This window comes from Gopherus evgoodei, chromosome 11 (assembly GCF_007399415.2).
Source record: "Gopherus evgoodei ecotype Sinaloan lineage chromosome 11, rGopEvg1_v1.p, whole genome shotgun sequence".
Classification (NCBI taxonomy): domain Eukaryota; kingdom Metazoa; phylum Chordata; order Testudines; family Testudinidae; genus Gopherus; species Gopherus evgoodei.
In genome coordinates, this window is record NC_044332.1 from 15,199,579 (window position 1) to 15,216,782 (window position 17,204).

Below are 17,204 nucleotides of genomic sequence, written 5' to 3' on the forward strand. Positions count from 1 at the left end.
ACCGGTATGCGTTTGGGGGCCTTTGAGTTGAAACTTATTTCATTCCAGGTCTTCACAGAGTGTTTTCTCCATTGAAGCATTGAGCCATTCACCTTTTACCGGCAATACACTACCCATGTAACCTACTGGATTGTGCACTGCTGAATTTGCGAATGCTTTGAACAGCGCTATTGATTGCCAAGCTCTTACCAGAGAAGATATGCTAGTGTCCTTCCAGATGCAACACTGGAGCAGGTGGTGGAGCGGGGGTATACATCGGAACAGGCTGAGAGGGCGGGGGTATACATCGGAACAGGCTGGGAGGAGGGAATACACAGCAGTAAAGGGTCACCCTGGAGAGAGCTGAAGTAAAATGACTGCTTCTACTTCTCTGATTTCATATCAGTGCTGCTGAAAACACTGGGCCAAATACATTCCTGCTCTAACTCCACCGACGTTGGTAGTTTCATTATTCTAGGGATGGACATGGCACGGTTTCTTTAATTCAACATCATGAGGCAAATTATGGATGCTGCAGCAGCGGGCACAGGTTGTGTCTTCCGAGGGCCACTGTCAGGAGATGACAAGTGGGAACACTTTGCCAGGCCAAAGAGAGCGGGATAGTTGCCTGAGCTGGGTTTTTGGCAGCTGCTGGCAGTTCCAAGCAAGCTGCAGCAGGAGGCAGCAGACCTCTCCCATGAATGGCATGACACAGGCTGCAGCTTGGCCCTGGGACAACGAATGAGAGAGGCCTGAAGGAGTCATTGCTGCATCATGAGAAGATGACCATGTCAGGTGGAAGATGAGAAGCCCTGGACTCTAAGAGGATCCACTGCAGGCTCCACCTCCACTCCCCTGAGGAAGGGCCAAAATAGGCCTTAGCGTAGGTGCGCTGGGTAGGAGCAGGGATGAGTGATGTGGTTGAGAGTGGAGGGAGACAACGGGAGAGAGCATGGGATGGTGGTGGGGGTGTGGAGGAGAGAGATGGGCTGTTGGCCGGGGGCCTTCATACAGCTACCATAAAGTGAAGAATTCACAATTAGTTAATTATTGTGCAAGCTATGCCCTACTTCTGGTCACGGAATACCATGAGTTGGCTACAGTTTGCCTTAATGTATTAGCTATTTTTAATTATTCTACATATATCATTTCCAAATTTTTACTCCATGGCTTGATTATCAATATTTGGTATCTGCATTGGTTTGCTCAGCTGAGGCTGGTCAGATCGGTTACATGGTATCATTTCTCTTCCCTGAATAGAAGAGAACATAACTTACATGTGTGGTTATCAAATTCAGTTTCTGTGAATATTTTCAGAATATGGGAAAACATAATGTGGCTCTTCGCCCTCCTCTAGTGGCTACACCATGTATAGCCGTTTACGAGTCTGCTACTACCTCCAGCATAACAGAGGTAGTAACAATCTCTACCTTGTCCTTTAGATCAAGCGATAGAGTCTCATGTGCTTTAGATGCAGAGGTTGTAAGTTCACCCCTCACAGATGACACAGCCCGGGAAATCATTCTTGCTCATCTGACTCTGAATTTTGCTTTCCACAAATATTTTTGCCAGCCAACTGCTCCAATCTTCATATAAAGTGAACATAAAACAGGGTGTGTGAATGAGACTGCAGTGGGGTGATCACTCGCTCCAGCCTGGAAGGGGTTGGAAAAGCCCTGCGGAGGGCTGGGGCTGGGCAAGGTAAAATGCTGGCTGATTGGGGGAAGTGGTTGCAGCTGGGGCCATGCCTCAAACTGAGCAACAGGGCCTTATAAGAAGGCCAGGGAAGCCAGAAAGGTCAGTCTCTCTCTTCCTGTAGAGGGAGAAGATCCTGGCTGCAGGGAGCTAGTGACAGGGTACCTGAGTGGAGCAGGGCTGGGGAAAGGCTGGGGAGCTCCAGCCTGGAAAGGCCCAGGCTGCGATCTAGCACAAGGTCAACAGGTACTGGGGGTTGAAGAGGGCAGCTCAGGGGTAGGCCAAGGCAACAGGTCCAAACTCAACCTTGCCAATGATGAGTAGGCTGATACTGCAGTCTGCCCCAGGGTGTGGGGGGCTAGATGAGGACTGGCAGTAGCCTGATACTGGGGTGAAGTGGGGATAGTGGGTGGGGGTTCCCTGGGGAGGGGAGACCCAAAGAGTAAAGGGTTACTGCCAGGGGGCAGCACCCCAGATAAAGGGGCACCGGGTCCTAGCAGGGACATGGGGGCCAAGAGGCAGTGGCTCACCAACCTGCAGAGGGCACTCTGGAGCTGGAATGAGCTAATACCTGCAACAGACCAGCAGGAGGTGCCGCAGGGGTGAGTCCACACGTCTACAGAGACCAAAGCTAACTAATTTCAACACTGAAACAAACAGTGGTGGGGAATTTTTCCCCCTCATTTGTCCAGCTCTACTCAGAACCGTAGCCAACACCAGCTGGTAAACAAACTTCTGCTAAATGTATCTTCCAGAAGAGTATTTTGAATACACACCAGTACAGTGCAGCAGTTTCCAACCTGTCAAGTTTGATGTGGGGTGGGAGCGAAGAACTAATACAAGGTGTCCACCCACGGGAATTTTCTTTCCAAACAGCTACTCTTAAGCAGCATTTCTATGAGTCTCAAGGATAACCCAGGCTTACAGAAAGCAGCCTTGGTTAGTGGATAGGGCTGGGACTTAGGAGGCCTGGTTCCTATTTCTGTTTGTCCACAGACTCACTGTGTGACCCAGGACAAGTCATTTCTCTCTGTGCCGCTGCTTCCCATCCCACCCTTTGTCTATCAAAGCTGTAAGCTCGTTGGGGCAGAGATTGTGTCTGAACAGCAGCACACTGAGGCTCTGGTGAGGGTTCCGCCTCGAAGCGTCACTGTGATAAACAACAATATGGCAATGTGGGTTTAGCAGTCTCGAGAGCGGGTGATTTTTATTAAAGGCACAGAAATCATCCTAGGTGGGGGCAGTGCAGGGGAGGGAGGCATTTCTTACAAGAGCCTCCAAGAGCTGTTTGTTATCAGCTCCTCTAGAGGTGGCAAGGGGTCATTGCACTGATTCTGCAGCTTGCTTAGCTGACCAAGTGGTCACCCGGCAGTCACAGTAACCGATTCGGCTGACAAAGCAGTGCCACCAAATAAAGGTAATTATCAGATAATGAAACAGAAAGAAAATGTTTCTTAGGGAACAACTGGTCATGATGGATAACCCGCAATGCTGTTCCTGTAGATAAAACAGGCTTGAGTGAGGCATGTGAGTGAAATAAATGACCGGCTTCCCCGACTCACCCATTGCCTGAGCAGGTATCTGGAGAGAGTGTTTTTACCTCATTTGTTTGATCATTGACATTCACAAAAAGAGGTTTCCAGCCAGCAGGAAGGGTGTTGCTGTGAAGTGCATAGCCGTGGTTCTGTGCTGTAATGAAAGCTTGTCCGTTCGACAGGTTCATAACTGGCTGATTCTGACCTCTGAGAAAAGAGAGGGGGAAAGGACAGAGACAGAGAGGTTGGTGATGGAGGGTATCAAAGGCAGGAGGAGAATATCACAGTAATGCAAGGCAGTTAGCAAAAGCAAAGTGCTGACCATTCTAATTATGCACCTGCAGACTGACCAAAGTCACGGATATTTTATCTCCCCCTGGCTACTCAATACCAGCTATTCAATTTCTGTAGTCAGTATCACAACCACAGTGATAATGAAATCAAATTCATACCATATATTCTTTAGCAGGATTGGACCAACTCATCCAGTAGTTCTCAAACTTATGTACTAGTGACCCCTTCCATATACCAAGCCTCTGAATGTGACCCCCCTTATCAATTAAAAACACTTTCTTATATATTTAATACCATTGTAAATGCTGGATGCAAAGTGGGGTGTGGGGTAGAGGCTGACAGCTCGTGACCCCCCATGTAATAACCTCGTGACCCCCTGAGGGGTTCTGACCCCTAGTTTGAGACCCCCTGAACTAACTTTCTAACCTGCCTTGAAATGAACCATTTATTTAGGGGAACAAGGTCAATTGCTGGAACAAATAAATAAAGTTCCTGCTCTCCAGGTTCTGATGAAGTCATATCAGCGTGCAGCTAGGAGAGAGACCTGCTGAGAAGTATGGTGGAGAGAGTGCATGGAAGACACTATCTAAAGCAGCATCATTATTTACAACAAGCCAAATGTATCTGTCAATGGTAAAATCTCATCATCCGTCTAGGGTCAGATTTGTAATCTGAGCAATACACTGAGGAGAAATCCCATTGCAGCTGCAATCAACTTCCAGCAGGAGCAGCAATGGAGGATGTACCAATATTATCTTTGAAGGTGGTCATACCTGCTCCAGCTCTGATCTCTAGGGCACACAATGCCCAGTGTAAAAGTGCCACAGTTGGGCCGCTGTATGTAAATTCACGGTTTCTCCTAGTGAGTTATTTAGCAGGGAGGATTAAAGCAGTGTCCTTTGGACCTGAGCTACAAAGATGGAAGGGGCTCTGGTGGAGATGTTAATTAGTGGCCAGCAGTGGGCATAGTGCACAAATGAACACTGCTGGCTGCTCGCCGTGCTTGACCCAAGGAGAAGGATGTGCATTCTGCATCCATGGTGTTCACTCTACCCCTTAGGTCATGTTGTGACATGACCTATGGAAAGAGGGAGAGATATGCAGCAGCATGTGCAGGTCCCCAACGCATCTGGCATCCTGGGCATTGGAGGTGGGGAGGCAAAATGTTGATGTATTGGGCTCTTTGAAGTCCCGAGGGCATGTGTTCAGATTCTGTAGAGCACCAGTATCATCATACCTGTTGGCCATGGGCATCTTGTAGGATGTAGCTCCAGCTGCTATTCCAGTTATCAGATTCCCCATGCTGACTCCAAACAAAGGTTCCTTGCGATCGCTCTTCAAGACCTAGGTGGAAATAATTTTCATTAACCCGACTGAGAGATCCATGGGAACAGTGAATCTCCAAATTCAGCAATAATGCAAACTAGTGCATATTTTTATGCATTTAAATGCAATGTTTTCAATAGTATTTAATTTGTTTTGACAGCTTCCATACAAAAATGAACTAGTCCCTTTGCTGCCAAGGTAGTGTTTCTTATACAGTGCTAATGCCCAGGAAGAAATTCAGGGTGCCCAGCACACATGCACAGCTAGGGGCCAATGCTCCGTCCACCATCACATCCCTCCTCCAGGTGTTTCGAGGTCACTCCATACAGTGGAACTGGTGTGGTTCTGCTGGGCAAGATCTAGGAGGCCACTCAGTGAGTGTCTTTGTTCGGTGCACAGCATGGCTCACAGAAGTGTCCTGTGGGGTGGGGTAGGGCTGATGGGAGAACAAGTTGAACTCATTGCAATATGTGGGGGTCAGGAAGGAACTTCCCCCTGGTCAAAGTGGTGGTGACCTTGGAGGTTTCTTACCTTCATTTGCAGCATGTGGTGTGGGCCACTTGCTAAGAGTATGTGGTTATATCTGACTTAATCATTTCCCTGATATTATGGGGGCCTAGGGCAGTGGCACACTTTGATCCCTCCTATTCTCTGCCTGTGGTGCAAAACAGTCTACTCTCCTGTAGGCTGTCCTACCATGGTCTAATTCCAGTTGTTGGGTTTAGTGTGGGGGTGTGGGACGCTGTTGGTGGCCTGTGACATACAGGAGGTCAAACTAGATGATGATCTGGTGGTCCCTTCTAACCTTACACTCTATGACTATGAGTGGTGGATGCATGACTCTGCAGCTCTGCTGAGATTGCTCCCTGAGAAGCAACGACACATACCCCCAGAAGCAACCACAGTCTGAGGGCAGGGGAAGCCACAGCCAAGCAGAAGCTCTGCGGCCTCTCTACAGCCTGTGCAGATGTGATCCCTTCTCTCCTTTGCTCCAGGGCTGGGCCATAGGGAATGAGCAGTGGCATCGCACATCACTGGAACTGAGAAGCACCAGCCATGAAAGTTATATAATTTAGAAGAGACGGGCATATTTCCCAGGACAACCATACTGCTCCATAACATGCATGTTTGCCTTGCTTCACTTCAACACAGATCTGCACTGACTCATTAGCGTGTGCTGCGAGACACCACCAGTATGACGGTGATATTAACAGTGATTCTTCTTCAGCAACAATATGACTAGGCCCATCCTTGTCCCAGAGCTAACAGTCTAACTAGACACAAGACAGGGATATATACTACTAGCAAAATGACTGAAGTGAACATGGGCACACGACTCATTAGCTCCATGATCATTCATTTTTCAGATACATGATCTGATCAGAAAAGACTAAGTCCGCTTAAAGGAACCATTAGTCATCACTGGCAAGCAACCCCCCGTGCACACGCTGTACCTTCTGAAGATTCTGAATCAGCTCCTGTGCCTGCATTGGATCTCCAGGGCCGCCAGAAAGAAAAAGCCCATCATACTCCATTCCAGTGAAATCATGATTCCATGGGACCAAATGCACCTCTGCACCTCGCTGGCAGAGAAGCAAAAGAGGAAGGAAGAAAATGCTTTAAGTCAACTTAGCCTCTTACATGGTGAGTTCATTCTAACTGCTCCCTTACATCCCAGCAGACATATTCTACCAAAAGCAGCCCTGAATGCCAATATGTGGACTCTCCTTAGTAAATCTCTATTTTAGGGATGTATTTAACAATGTAACAAGCCTGTGACCACCTAGGACTTCATAGTTGTCACTGAGCTGTTCACCACGACATTAAAGTCTTCACAGTGACAGCACAAATAGCCTGTGAAACCTATTAACCTAAAAGCACAGGGTCCTAGCTCTTTACTGAAAGGAGGCAGGTTAGACCCTGATTCAGTAGAGATAGGCTTGGCAAAATTCAGTTTTGTAATCATTTTGATGGATAGTATAGATGTTTCTTTTTAAGCATTTTTTTATTTTTATCAATTTAAAGTTTCACATTTGTAGGAATTATGTGAGGTTGAGGAAATGGAGAGGAATCAGACAATTATTTAATGATGGTAGCTGCTGAAATTCAAAAGGATAATGTTTTGTAACCATTAAAACACAAATAGTCAACATCACATGTCAACACAGACAAAATAAATATCCTTAAAACCAAACCCTAATAAGTTCTCAAGCTGCATTTCTCTTTCTTTGCCTTGCTGGAAATGTCGATTGTTATCTCTGGAAATCTTTTTTGTCAGTTTGCGTACGTATGGTGAAATAGACATTTACTGATAAAAAGCTAATCCTTGCAAGCCTAAGTAAGTAACTTGGGCACAGATGCTCAAAGGTATTTAGATACCTAACTCCCACTGAAGTCTTGTTAAGGATCTGGTCCTAAGGCACAGGCTTCACTTTACGTCTGTGAATAGTCCCATTGACTTTTCTTGGTTCCCAGGTGACGGACCGACACTGGAGCTTCAAGTGAAGCACATGTTTAGTGTTTTGCTGAATTGTGATCAGAGTTACTTGCCCAAGGCTACCCAGCGTGCAAGTGGCAATACCAGGAATAAAATCCAGGAGTCTTGTTGTCAGGGTGACCAGACAGCAAGTGTGAAAAATCAGGATGGGGTGAGGGATAACAGTAGCCTATATAAGAAAAAGACCCAAAAATCCAGACTGTCCCTATAAAATCGGAACATCTGGTCACCCTACTTGTCCTACAGTTTTCTGTTTTAACTGCTCAGCCACACTCCTTCCGTTAATACTAGTTCAGGGGACTTCTCTTCAACCACACATCGGTTGTGCATGTCATCCAGAGAAAACAGTGCAGGGATCTGTTACAATTCGATCTTGGATTTGTGCTGCTTAGGCAACAGTAGATGGCTTTTGCTGGACTGACTTTCCCTAGTGCCACACTGCTAAACCCTTTTCTATTGGAAATGCTCCCTCCTTCTCTCCTTAGCTTCACCGACCTCTCGCTACACCCTCTGTGAAGTTCAAACAGTTTCCTTTGGCCCAATCATTTAAAATGGGGGAAACAGTCATGAGATTATCAAATATTAGGTGCGAACTGTAACCAAAAATGGCTGCATGATGCAATGCAAAGCATGCTTTCTGTTACGGCCTTAATGTTTGCATTAGCAGAGAATAATTTTGGACATCAGGAACCCCAGTTCCTTCCGAGAATGGAAGGCCACCATCTTCATGCCTTCTGCTGAGAAACAAGACAAAGGGCTAGTATGGCATAAAGGCTGATATCTCAATTATGAGAGAGCCTTCCAGGAAAAAAAGCACTAGTGCCGAGTTTCCTACTTTAAATCATTTTTTTTTGCAATGCAGAGCTGATTCTTCCTTGGTTGCTATTAGGCAGGTAGCGACATATCCCTTGCAGTCTCTTCAGCTCACACGTGAGTCCCTCAGTGAAACCATCTCAGTCTCCTGCCAATAGATCTTCTCATGGAATTCACACACAGTGGCTGCCTTGTGCCTATTCTTCACCATCAGGTTAGCTTTAGGGACCATCTATAAAGTTCAAAGCATGACTCGCCCCATTGGGAATCATCTAACAAGGGTTGCACTTATAATGAAATGAAAACATTCAGGTGGGTGGGATGGATCCCTACCAATTTTTCGAATAGAAGATTCAGTAAGAATGAGGAGCATGCTCCCTGGAACAGATACCGTTAAACTATCAGCCTGTCTTGTACTAAAGCAATGCTGCAAAAGAAGCTCCCTGGAGGAGAAAAGATACAGAACACTGACTTACCTTTACTAGCAAACGGATAGCGTTGTTCTTTAACCCACAGTCCACAGCTACAACTTTAATTGGATTCCCTTTGCCATACACCTTGACTTCCTATTGACAGGTTTAGAAAAAAGATAAGACAATTACCGTAAGTGACAAACCACAAGCCATAAATGCAGTGAGGGTGTTTTGCACACAGATTGGTAGCAGATTGATTGTTCACTGCCAGGAAGTGACTGGCACTTACCAGTCAATTTACAAGGAAATCTCAGGAAGTGTCACAGAGGTTAATTTTTTTTACGAAAGGCAAAAACAAGTGTAATGCTTTTTCATATACTGTTCGTTACAGTCATAACAATGATCCCTAAGAAACTGGCTGTCTCCATAGTTAATGACTAGCTTTTCTGTGTTTCTCCTCATTAAGAGAAAGTAACAACTGAATTCTCAAGAGCTGTGGCTTAGATGTAGCACCACAGAGAGACAGTGATAGATACCTTGGGCCAGGTCCTCAGTTGGTGTGAACTGGAGTCACTCCACTGACTTTAATAAACCAAGGCCAATTTACACCTCTTCAGGATCTGGCCCATTATGCTTTCAATGTCACTTTGATTCTCCACTTGCAGTGAAGCTGGGATGGAACAGAATGAATCTCTATATGTTACATCTACACAATACAGAATCACCATGATATCAGTACAATTTGCCATACCAGTACAGATCAATAGCCCATCTAGAATGTCACTGAGAATGACCCATGTTTATATGATGTGGATGGTTTTATGTGTTTTCCAATGCCTTCCCTGCAAGATACGTTCCCATCTGCTGTCATTTTGTCCCTTTCTTCACATTATCCTAATGTAGCGTGTTGTTTTGACTAGCTGGAGGATTCCATAATGTAGGCAATAGCTTGTCCTTGTCTATGGCAGTTCTGATCATAAGCATGGTGTGTGACTGATTGCTATGTTTCAAGAAGGAATTCCTCTAATGGAGTGACCACTATAGGATAGTAAGACAGGTAGGGATTAGCCTTCCTCTACAGCACTGAACAGAGATAATCTATTGGGATGTGTCTGTTAATTTATATATCATACCATCTGGTGGGAACATACCCCACAATCCATTTCCTGAGTTTGCAGAGCATTGGAGTATCTAGGTCCTCCCCATCTTCTTCTAAATTTCTAATACTATTTGTCATGCCTGTGTTCTGATTTGCAAAGGGGTTATGTCTGTGACAATCTTTGGTACATTATCTTATAATAAAAGCGTGGTTTAATTTAACTTAGTAAACTGCAGAACCATATTTATGCAATGAAGTTTTGGTTTTGGTTTTTACAGCTCCTCTACCTATACAGACATTGCTGTATATGCTTGTTTGAACAAGTTAATAATGTAGGTTGGGACTTTTGAAAGTCCCGAAGGTTGTTAGATACCAAACTCATATTGAAAGTCAATGAGCACTGGGTGCCAAACTCCCTTAAGCGCTTTTGAAAAATCTCAACCACATTTTTAAATAGGCTTCTAGTGGGCTTTTGGCTCCTTGCAGCTCACATATACAGGGATCTATGCAACATTCAGGATGTGACTTTCTTTGGTCGTTCTAATCCTTATACAATTAATTACAGAGCAAAGCTGCCTTGAGTTATTTGGACTAGAAAAGGGCCTGAACAAAAAGCTCTCATCTGAGCTAAATCTTGCAGAAATTCAGATCCAGATTTGAAATTTGTCATTCAGAACAATCTGTGATACAGGACCCTAATAAAACCCCAAACCCTTAGTTTTTGAATTTGGATTCATGGCTTGCAGGTACCATAACCATGCAGCATTAATGATTTTACTCTGTCCAATTAATTAGATTCTTGTGGACATAAATGACTTTACCTTCTCAAATGGTTAAACAGTTCATCTGCTCTGGGCATCTGAATATAACACACTCAAATTAGCAGCATAATAATCTCTACAGAAACTCCCTGCAAAAGGCAGCCAAAATCTACAAGGCTGGTATATATAAAAACCTTCAGTAAACAGAGCCTATCTCACTAGCATAAAAAGAAAAAAAATTACTTCTAATGTACCACTGATAAGAAAACTTCTGGTCTTAATGCATCCTGATTTACATGAAAATAGCTGTTTGCTAGCAAATAGATTATCATGTCCAGTAATTACCACCATTGAAGAGTTTAGCTAATTGTCAGTTTTATTTGTGAAGTTGCTTTTTAAGCCTATAAAATGAAGTTATAAACATAATGAGACCACAGAAGCTCTGTTAATCTTTTTATATCTCTTTTATGGACGGTATTTTCAGTATCTTTATAGTAATTCTGCCATTACCAAGAGCGTCAAGAGGAGGAAATAACAGAGAGGGGTTTTATTATAATGTTTTGATCAGCTGATGGCAAACGGACATTCGCATGTATGGAACAGTCAAGTTTCATTCCAAAAATATACAGTGTAGTTGGAGGAAAAGTGTACAGTGCCTGATCTGAGGGACTCAGCGATTTCGTGAGATTCCCCAGGGAATCAAAAAGAAACATGCGTTAACCTGTCATTGTATGCCACAATAAGGGGCTCTTCAGAAACGGAAGACAGCATTGACCTTTCAGCCTTCCTTACTGCCATCAGGGGCATAGACAGAATTAGCGCTCTCCCCACCCAAATCTGTGCAAATGCAGAAGCCAATATCTGCATGGTTGTGGATCAGGAACTCCTGGCTAAATAACAGGTGGCTCTCGGCCCATCCGCCAAATGCTATGACCAGCAGGGAGCAGAGTGGCCCAGCAGACCATGCCGGTGCCTATGTCCAGCACTCTCCCAGCCCCAGACTACTGTGCCAAGAACCAGGTCCCATGCAGGCTCCACCTGGCCCGCCTGACCCAGCTTAACCTGTGCTTCCCATCGAGCGTTGGGGATCACCCCCTCTTCACTGGCCAGTCCAGCCCCCAGGCTCCCTGCACTCAAATCCCCTCTGTGCACCCAGTTATCTACCCCTACAATCAAGTATTCAAATACATGCAATAGAATAGACAATAATGTATAATATAACAATATGCAATGCAAATGATTTGCTGTGATGTCAAACTTCTTGTCATTGCCTGTCCACCCTAAGCTGGAGCTCACCCAAATTTCTACTCTTAGCTTTGTCACTGACTGGTGCCCTTTCAGCCCTGTGCAGATTGACTTAGGCACTGTCTGCACTACAGCTACATCAGAGTCAAGGGACCCATTCCAAAAACATTGCCTCTTGACTCTGGGTGAGCTGGAGCCAGTTCGCACCGGTTCACACAAACCGGTTGTTAAATTTTGAAGCAGTTTTAGAACCGGTTGTTAACCCACTTCCCTGCAAGGAGGGGGCACTACGGCTTTGATGGGCTCCAGCCGGGAAGTGCGTAATTCTTCCCAGGGCCACCTGGGGGGGCAAGTGGGGGCAATTAGCCTCAGGCCCTGCAGGGGCCCCGCGAGCCGCTCGGGGTTTTCGGCAGCACTTTGGCCACAGGCTCTTCACTCGCTCTGGGTCTTTGGCATCGGGTCCTTCAGTGCAGCAGAAGACTCGGAGCAAGTGAAGGACCCACCGCTGAAGTGCTGCCGAAGCCTCGGAGCGCTGCCCGGTGAGTACAAGTGCCACAAGCGGCAGAAAAAAAAAACGTGATCAGCGGCACTTAGGCTGCTGTACCACCACCGCTTCATTCTTCGGCTGCATTAAGCGGTGGGTCCTTCCCTCCGAGAGGGACCCGCCACTGAATTGCCACCGAAGACCCGGCCCTGCCCCAGGCCCCCTGAATCCTCTGGGCAGCCCTGATTAATCCTCCAGCTGCTGGGGGCGCTATGGAAGCCGTGTGGGCCGCCACCTGGATCTGTTGCTGCTGCTGCTCCCCGGACCCCTGGCCCTGGGGCTCCCGCTGCTGCCTGGTGCGTCTCTGGCTGCTCTGCTGGGCCTGGGCTGCGTCCTGCTGCTTGGGCTGCTCCAAGCTGCTCTCCCAGTGAGTACCCCACATCCCCTGTCTCCAGCCAACCCTGCACCCCCTGCCCACAACCAGCCAACCCCTGCCTGCACCCCCTGCCTTCCCAACAGCCAGTCCGTGGCTCCAGCCAGCCCTGTACCCCCTGCCCACAGCCAGCCCCTGTCTCCAGCCAGCCCCGCACCCCCTGCTTTGCCCGCAGCCAGCCCCTGCTGCACCTCCCTGCCCTGCCTGCAGCCACCCACTGTCCGCAGCCAGTGCCACACCTCCTGCCCTGCCCGCAGCCAGTCTCTGTCTCCAGCCAGCCCCGCACCTCCTGCCCTACCCACAGCCATCCCCTGTCTCCAGCCAGCCCCGCACCCCCTGTCCGCAACCAGGCCCTGCCGCACCCCCTGCCCTGCCTGCAGCCAGTCCCTGCTGCACCCCCTGCCCTGTCTCCAGCCAGTCCCGCACTCCTCTGTCTCCAGCCAACCCCTGCCACACACCCCTGCGGCCCTGCCCAAAGCCAGCCAGCCCCACACCCCTGTCTCCAGCCAGCCCCCACCTCCCTGCCCTGCCTCCAGCCAACCTCACACTTCCAGTCTCCAGCCAGCCCCGCACCCCCTTGCCTCCAGGCACCCTGGCAACCCCTGCCTCCAGCCAGCTCTGCACCCTCTGCCCTGCCCGCAGGCAGCCCTGCACCTCCGCCTCCAGCTAGCCCTGCCCCATGCCCCTGTCTGCAGCCGGCCCCACATCCACTGGTGCCCTGCAGTTCCCAGGACAGTAACCCTGCAAACCTGTTTCAATGAGGGGGGCAGAGAGCAGCTGGGACCCACACATGTACACACCCTAGGGTGATCAGACAACAAGTGTGAAAAATCAGGACGGGAGTGGGGGGTAACAGGAGCCTATATAAGAAAAGACCCAAAAATCAGGACTGTCCCTATAAAATCAGGACATGTGGTCACCATAGCACAGCCCCAGTGAGTGGCGGGGCCCCACACATGTGAAACTGAGCTCATTTCTAGTTCAGGCCCATCTTTTTAAAAAAGAACTTTAGGTGGGGTATTTTCCTGGACATGTCAGGCTTTTTGGTTCTTAAATCATGGTCCAGGAGGAATTTTGGACGTATGATACGTACTGTGGCACATCCCTTAAATCAGAACTTTTTACAGGGAACTGGTTGTTAAGATTTTGGCTTCTCATCGCTGTTTATAATACAGTTAACAATTGCAGTGCAGACACAACATCAGTGCATGTCTGTACTGGTTTAACAGCCTAACCTTGTTACAATGGAACATGGTTTGCAAACCCTCAGAACATGGTTACAATCTGTGTTCGTTACAGGTCTATGTGCTACCTAGAGCAGTAGTATGTAGCTATGGGTAATACCTACCCAGGGGCGGGGGGGGGAATCCCTGTCCACCTGTCCCTGTCTACAAAAAGTCAAGCTTCTACAACCAAACTAGCAAAAACTGTGCTGGAAGAGAGTGACCAAACAGGATTGTGAGTTTTCTGGGATTTCCAACTTTTCACTGACATTCTGTTAAGGAAAACCACATTTTCCACCAGCTGAACATTCTTCTTACCATGTGAAAATCGCCCCCATGCACCGTGGCGATACCTACCACCTACTACAACTTGGTCTCGCCCTTTTTTTAGTCCCCTATCTGGTATTGCCAGTTCCTAGGCTAACTATTTAGACCATTCCTACTCAACACAGTACTTCTTCTAATGCCAGCTCCAAGCAGAGGACTAAAGGGGTGCTTTTCCTGCACTCATTAATGGGTAATCCTCAAAAGCTTTGGAGCATGGTACAGTTTGCTTGCAAAAGCACTTAAAGGTCCCCAGATTGCATAGTCAAGTGACAATGATTTATCGATGAATGCGCAGTGTTTACTATGATAAGGGAAAAGGAAACTCTCTAGGGCAAACAGGGAGGAGTTTTATTACTCAAGTATATACATTGGAGAGAGAATTCTCACCTTGGTTGAAACATCTGCAATCAGGTTCCGCTTATTTGGATCTACAAACTCCACAGGCTGACCTTCAAATTCAATCTTCCCCAGGACTGTGCCCTGTGGAAATAAAGCATTAGACAGCTAAGTGTGAGCAAAGAAGTTGCAAACAGTGGCGCAGGTGCTGATAGACAAAACTCCATAGGAAGTAGAACAGTTGCTCCAAGACTTTAGTTTAACATTACAACCACTGCAGGCATCTTCAGAAGTTTGCTAGCCTTCACCAGTATCAAAAGCGGTTTAAAAACCTTATATTTTAGGGGAGGCAAAGCAGGCAATAAAATCAGTGGATATAGGGCTAGGCCAGCTGTCTAGGGGTAGCAAAATGGAATGCTACTCAGGGGAGATCAGAATTCAGCTCCCAAGATGGCAGGCTTGTGGGTCTGGGAGCACTCCCAAAGCCAGCATGCACCTTACATTTTTTCCCTATGTGCCATCTTCTGACAACCACTCTGGCTGACTGCAGGAGCAGCTCTGGTGTCAGGCACAGGGAGTTGCATCCTCTCTTCTCAGTGGAGGCATGGCTGGACCTTTCAGAGTGGGAAGAGGAAACTGAAAGGAAGCAAGGAGTTGTTTTCATATCCCTTCCTCAAACTCCTATGGTAAAGCATGGTACCTTTACATTCTGTAGCCCCACACTAATGTGCGCAATGGGACTACACACTGGCTTCAAAGGTACTCCTGTACACAGCTGGACCAGGGCCAGGCCACACACTGTAGTACCTGAGACATTGCAGTCATTTCTCTACTCTTAGAGCAAGAAGGAACTTCGGTCTCATGGACCCCTGTGTGTGCAAACTCTGGGTAAGTGACAATGGCAGGCACTGGAAGGGCCAAAAGCTGCTACCACCTAGCATCACACACCACATGTAGCCACAGTGGGACAGGAACAGCCCCCATGTGAGTAGGGGTGGCAGAGTCTGCCTCCCAGGTCTTCATTTCAGGTAAAATGCCATTAACAAACTCTTTGCTACGTTGCCCTCTCTCTGGGACTTTGAGGAGACTTCTCTTTCCCTTCTCACATTTGCAGCTTTGGTGAAGTTTATATGGGGCAGAAGTTGAAAAGGCCCATGTGACCTTCAAGAGACAGCCACTTGGGAGCTCTGAAAACTGCTGAGCACAGCCTTGCAACCCTGGAAAAGTTTATTACAACACCCCCATCCCCCCACCTCACACGCACAGTGTCTTACCTTGACACTGGATTACTTAATGAAACTGTGCCCCATGTTTACTGTTCATTTATGCATTCATCATGGTGAAACCCTCTTCTCATCTCCCATTGGTAAACATACATAGAGTGAAATATTAAGCTAGTTTTTCAACCTGACTGAGATTAGTGGGAGAAAAGGTAACATGATGCATTTTTTAAAAACCATAAACCAATATCGCTCTGCGTCCAACATAATGTGCACTACTACCGTACGGTGTATGCTAAGCAAATGGTTATTGAAAGCACATTTACTATGGATGAAAGGGGCACTGATCCATTAAGGGATACGTATCAAGGAAGTACAAAATGTATTTCCATTTACAAACATACTATATTCAACAGTACTTGTCTTCTGTCTACAAAGCCCAGCATTTTCCTTAGTATTCATTTGTGCAAATACTATACTATGCAAGTTAGGTCATTCATACACTACTGGGTGGAGGGAATGGAGGTTTGGACTGTATCATGCAACCCCTCTCCCACTGGCCCGCACCTCCGTCAGCACAGCTTTGTACTGACCCACTTGTACGGAGTGGGAAGCCAAGAGGAGAGAAGCTCAAGGACAGTTAGGGAGTTCCTGCTCTGCCTCAGCTCAAGGGGTACTGGAGTCATATGGGGCGGCAGACGGAGGAATCTCATCTGGACCAGTGCTCTGGCTGGCAGGTCAGAGTGTGTGTGGTGCGCAGTGCCTGGCAGAGCAGGGTCCTGAGGAGCAGCATGAGTCGATAGCCCCAAGGCCACCATGGCTGTCTGTGGTTCTCTCAGCCATTACGGAACGCACGAGATGAGGCTGGGTTTAATGTATTTGGGATCAGGGAGGGGGATCGTACCTTGCCCCGAATGATTTTAGTCAGCATCCTTGTGTCAATCCCACACAGGGCAGGCACCTGGAGGAAACGTACAAGAGATCCCAGTCAGAGAACTGTCAGGGGAAAGTTACAGACAGATCACCTTGCTGGGCAGCCTATCAGAGAGAGACAGTCCCAGGACACACCTCTCCTTCTCATTCCCTCTCTCTTTCCTTTGCACATTCCTTCCCCTCCCCATGTCCCCTCTCAGAAATGGCAGGGTTCCCCAAAGTATCTAGGTGCTGTGCTGGGCAGCTGGTACTCGTACAATGAAACACCTGTGTGGCATATGCCTTTCTGTCTAGTCTGCGGGCTCCGTTCTGGCCTAACACCAGGGGGCTGGGTCCTCAGCTGATGTAAACTGATACAGCTCCACCGACAACAAGTCATTGACTTCAGGGGTGCGACCCTGGTTTTCCATCAGTGGGACTCCATTAACTTCAATGCACTTACTCCCAATTTACACTGGGGTGAGCAACCTCAGACTCTGGGCCTACCTGAGCAGACCCCTGATCTATTAGCAGCACACACTGGTGTCTGCACCTGGAGTAGTTTGAAACAGGGGAGCACATTGGAGAGAAATAGTTGGAAGGGAAAGTAAT

General features: G+C 47.4%; 1 protein-coding gene across 1 annotated transcript in view; it reads right to left on the reverse strand.

Moving 5' to 3' along the window:
* The window catches only part of CPS1 (carbamoyl-phosphate synthase 1), a 133,051-nt gene that overhangs the window by 91,034 nt on the left and 24,813 nt on the right, over window positions 1-17,204 (reverse strand). Inside the window, exons 5-10 of the mRNA XM_030580033.1 lie at window positions 16,585-16,641; window positions 14,512-14,604; window positions 8,616-8,705; window positions 6,284-6,412; window positions 4,741-4,847; window positions 3,275-3,416 (exon numbers count right to left, since the gene is read on the reverse strand). Of these exons, the coding sequence (XP_030435893.1) occupies window positions 3,275-3,416; window positions 4,741-4,847; window positions 6,284-6,412; window positions 8,616-8,705; window positions 14,512-14,604; window positions 16,585-16,641 (618 nt within the window). The remainder of the gene's footprint in view (window positions 1-3,274; window positions 3,417-4,740; window positions 4,848-6,283; window positions 6,413-8,615; window positions 8,706-14,511; window positions 14,605-16,584; window positions 16,642-17,204) is intronic.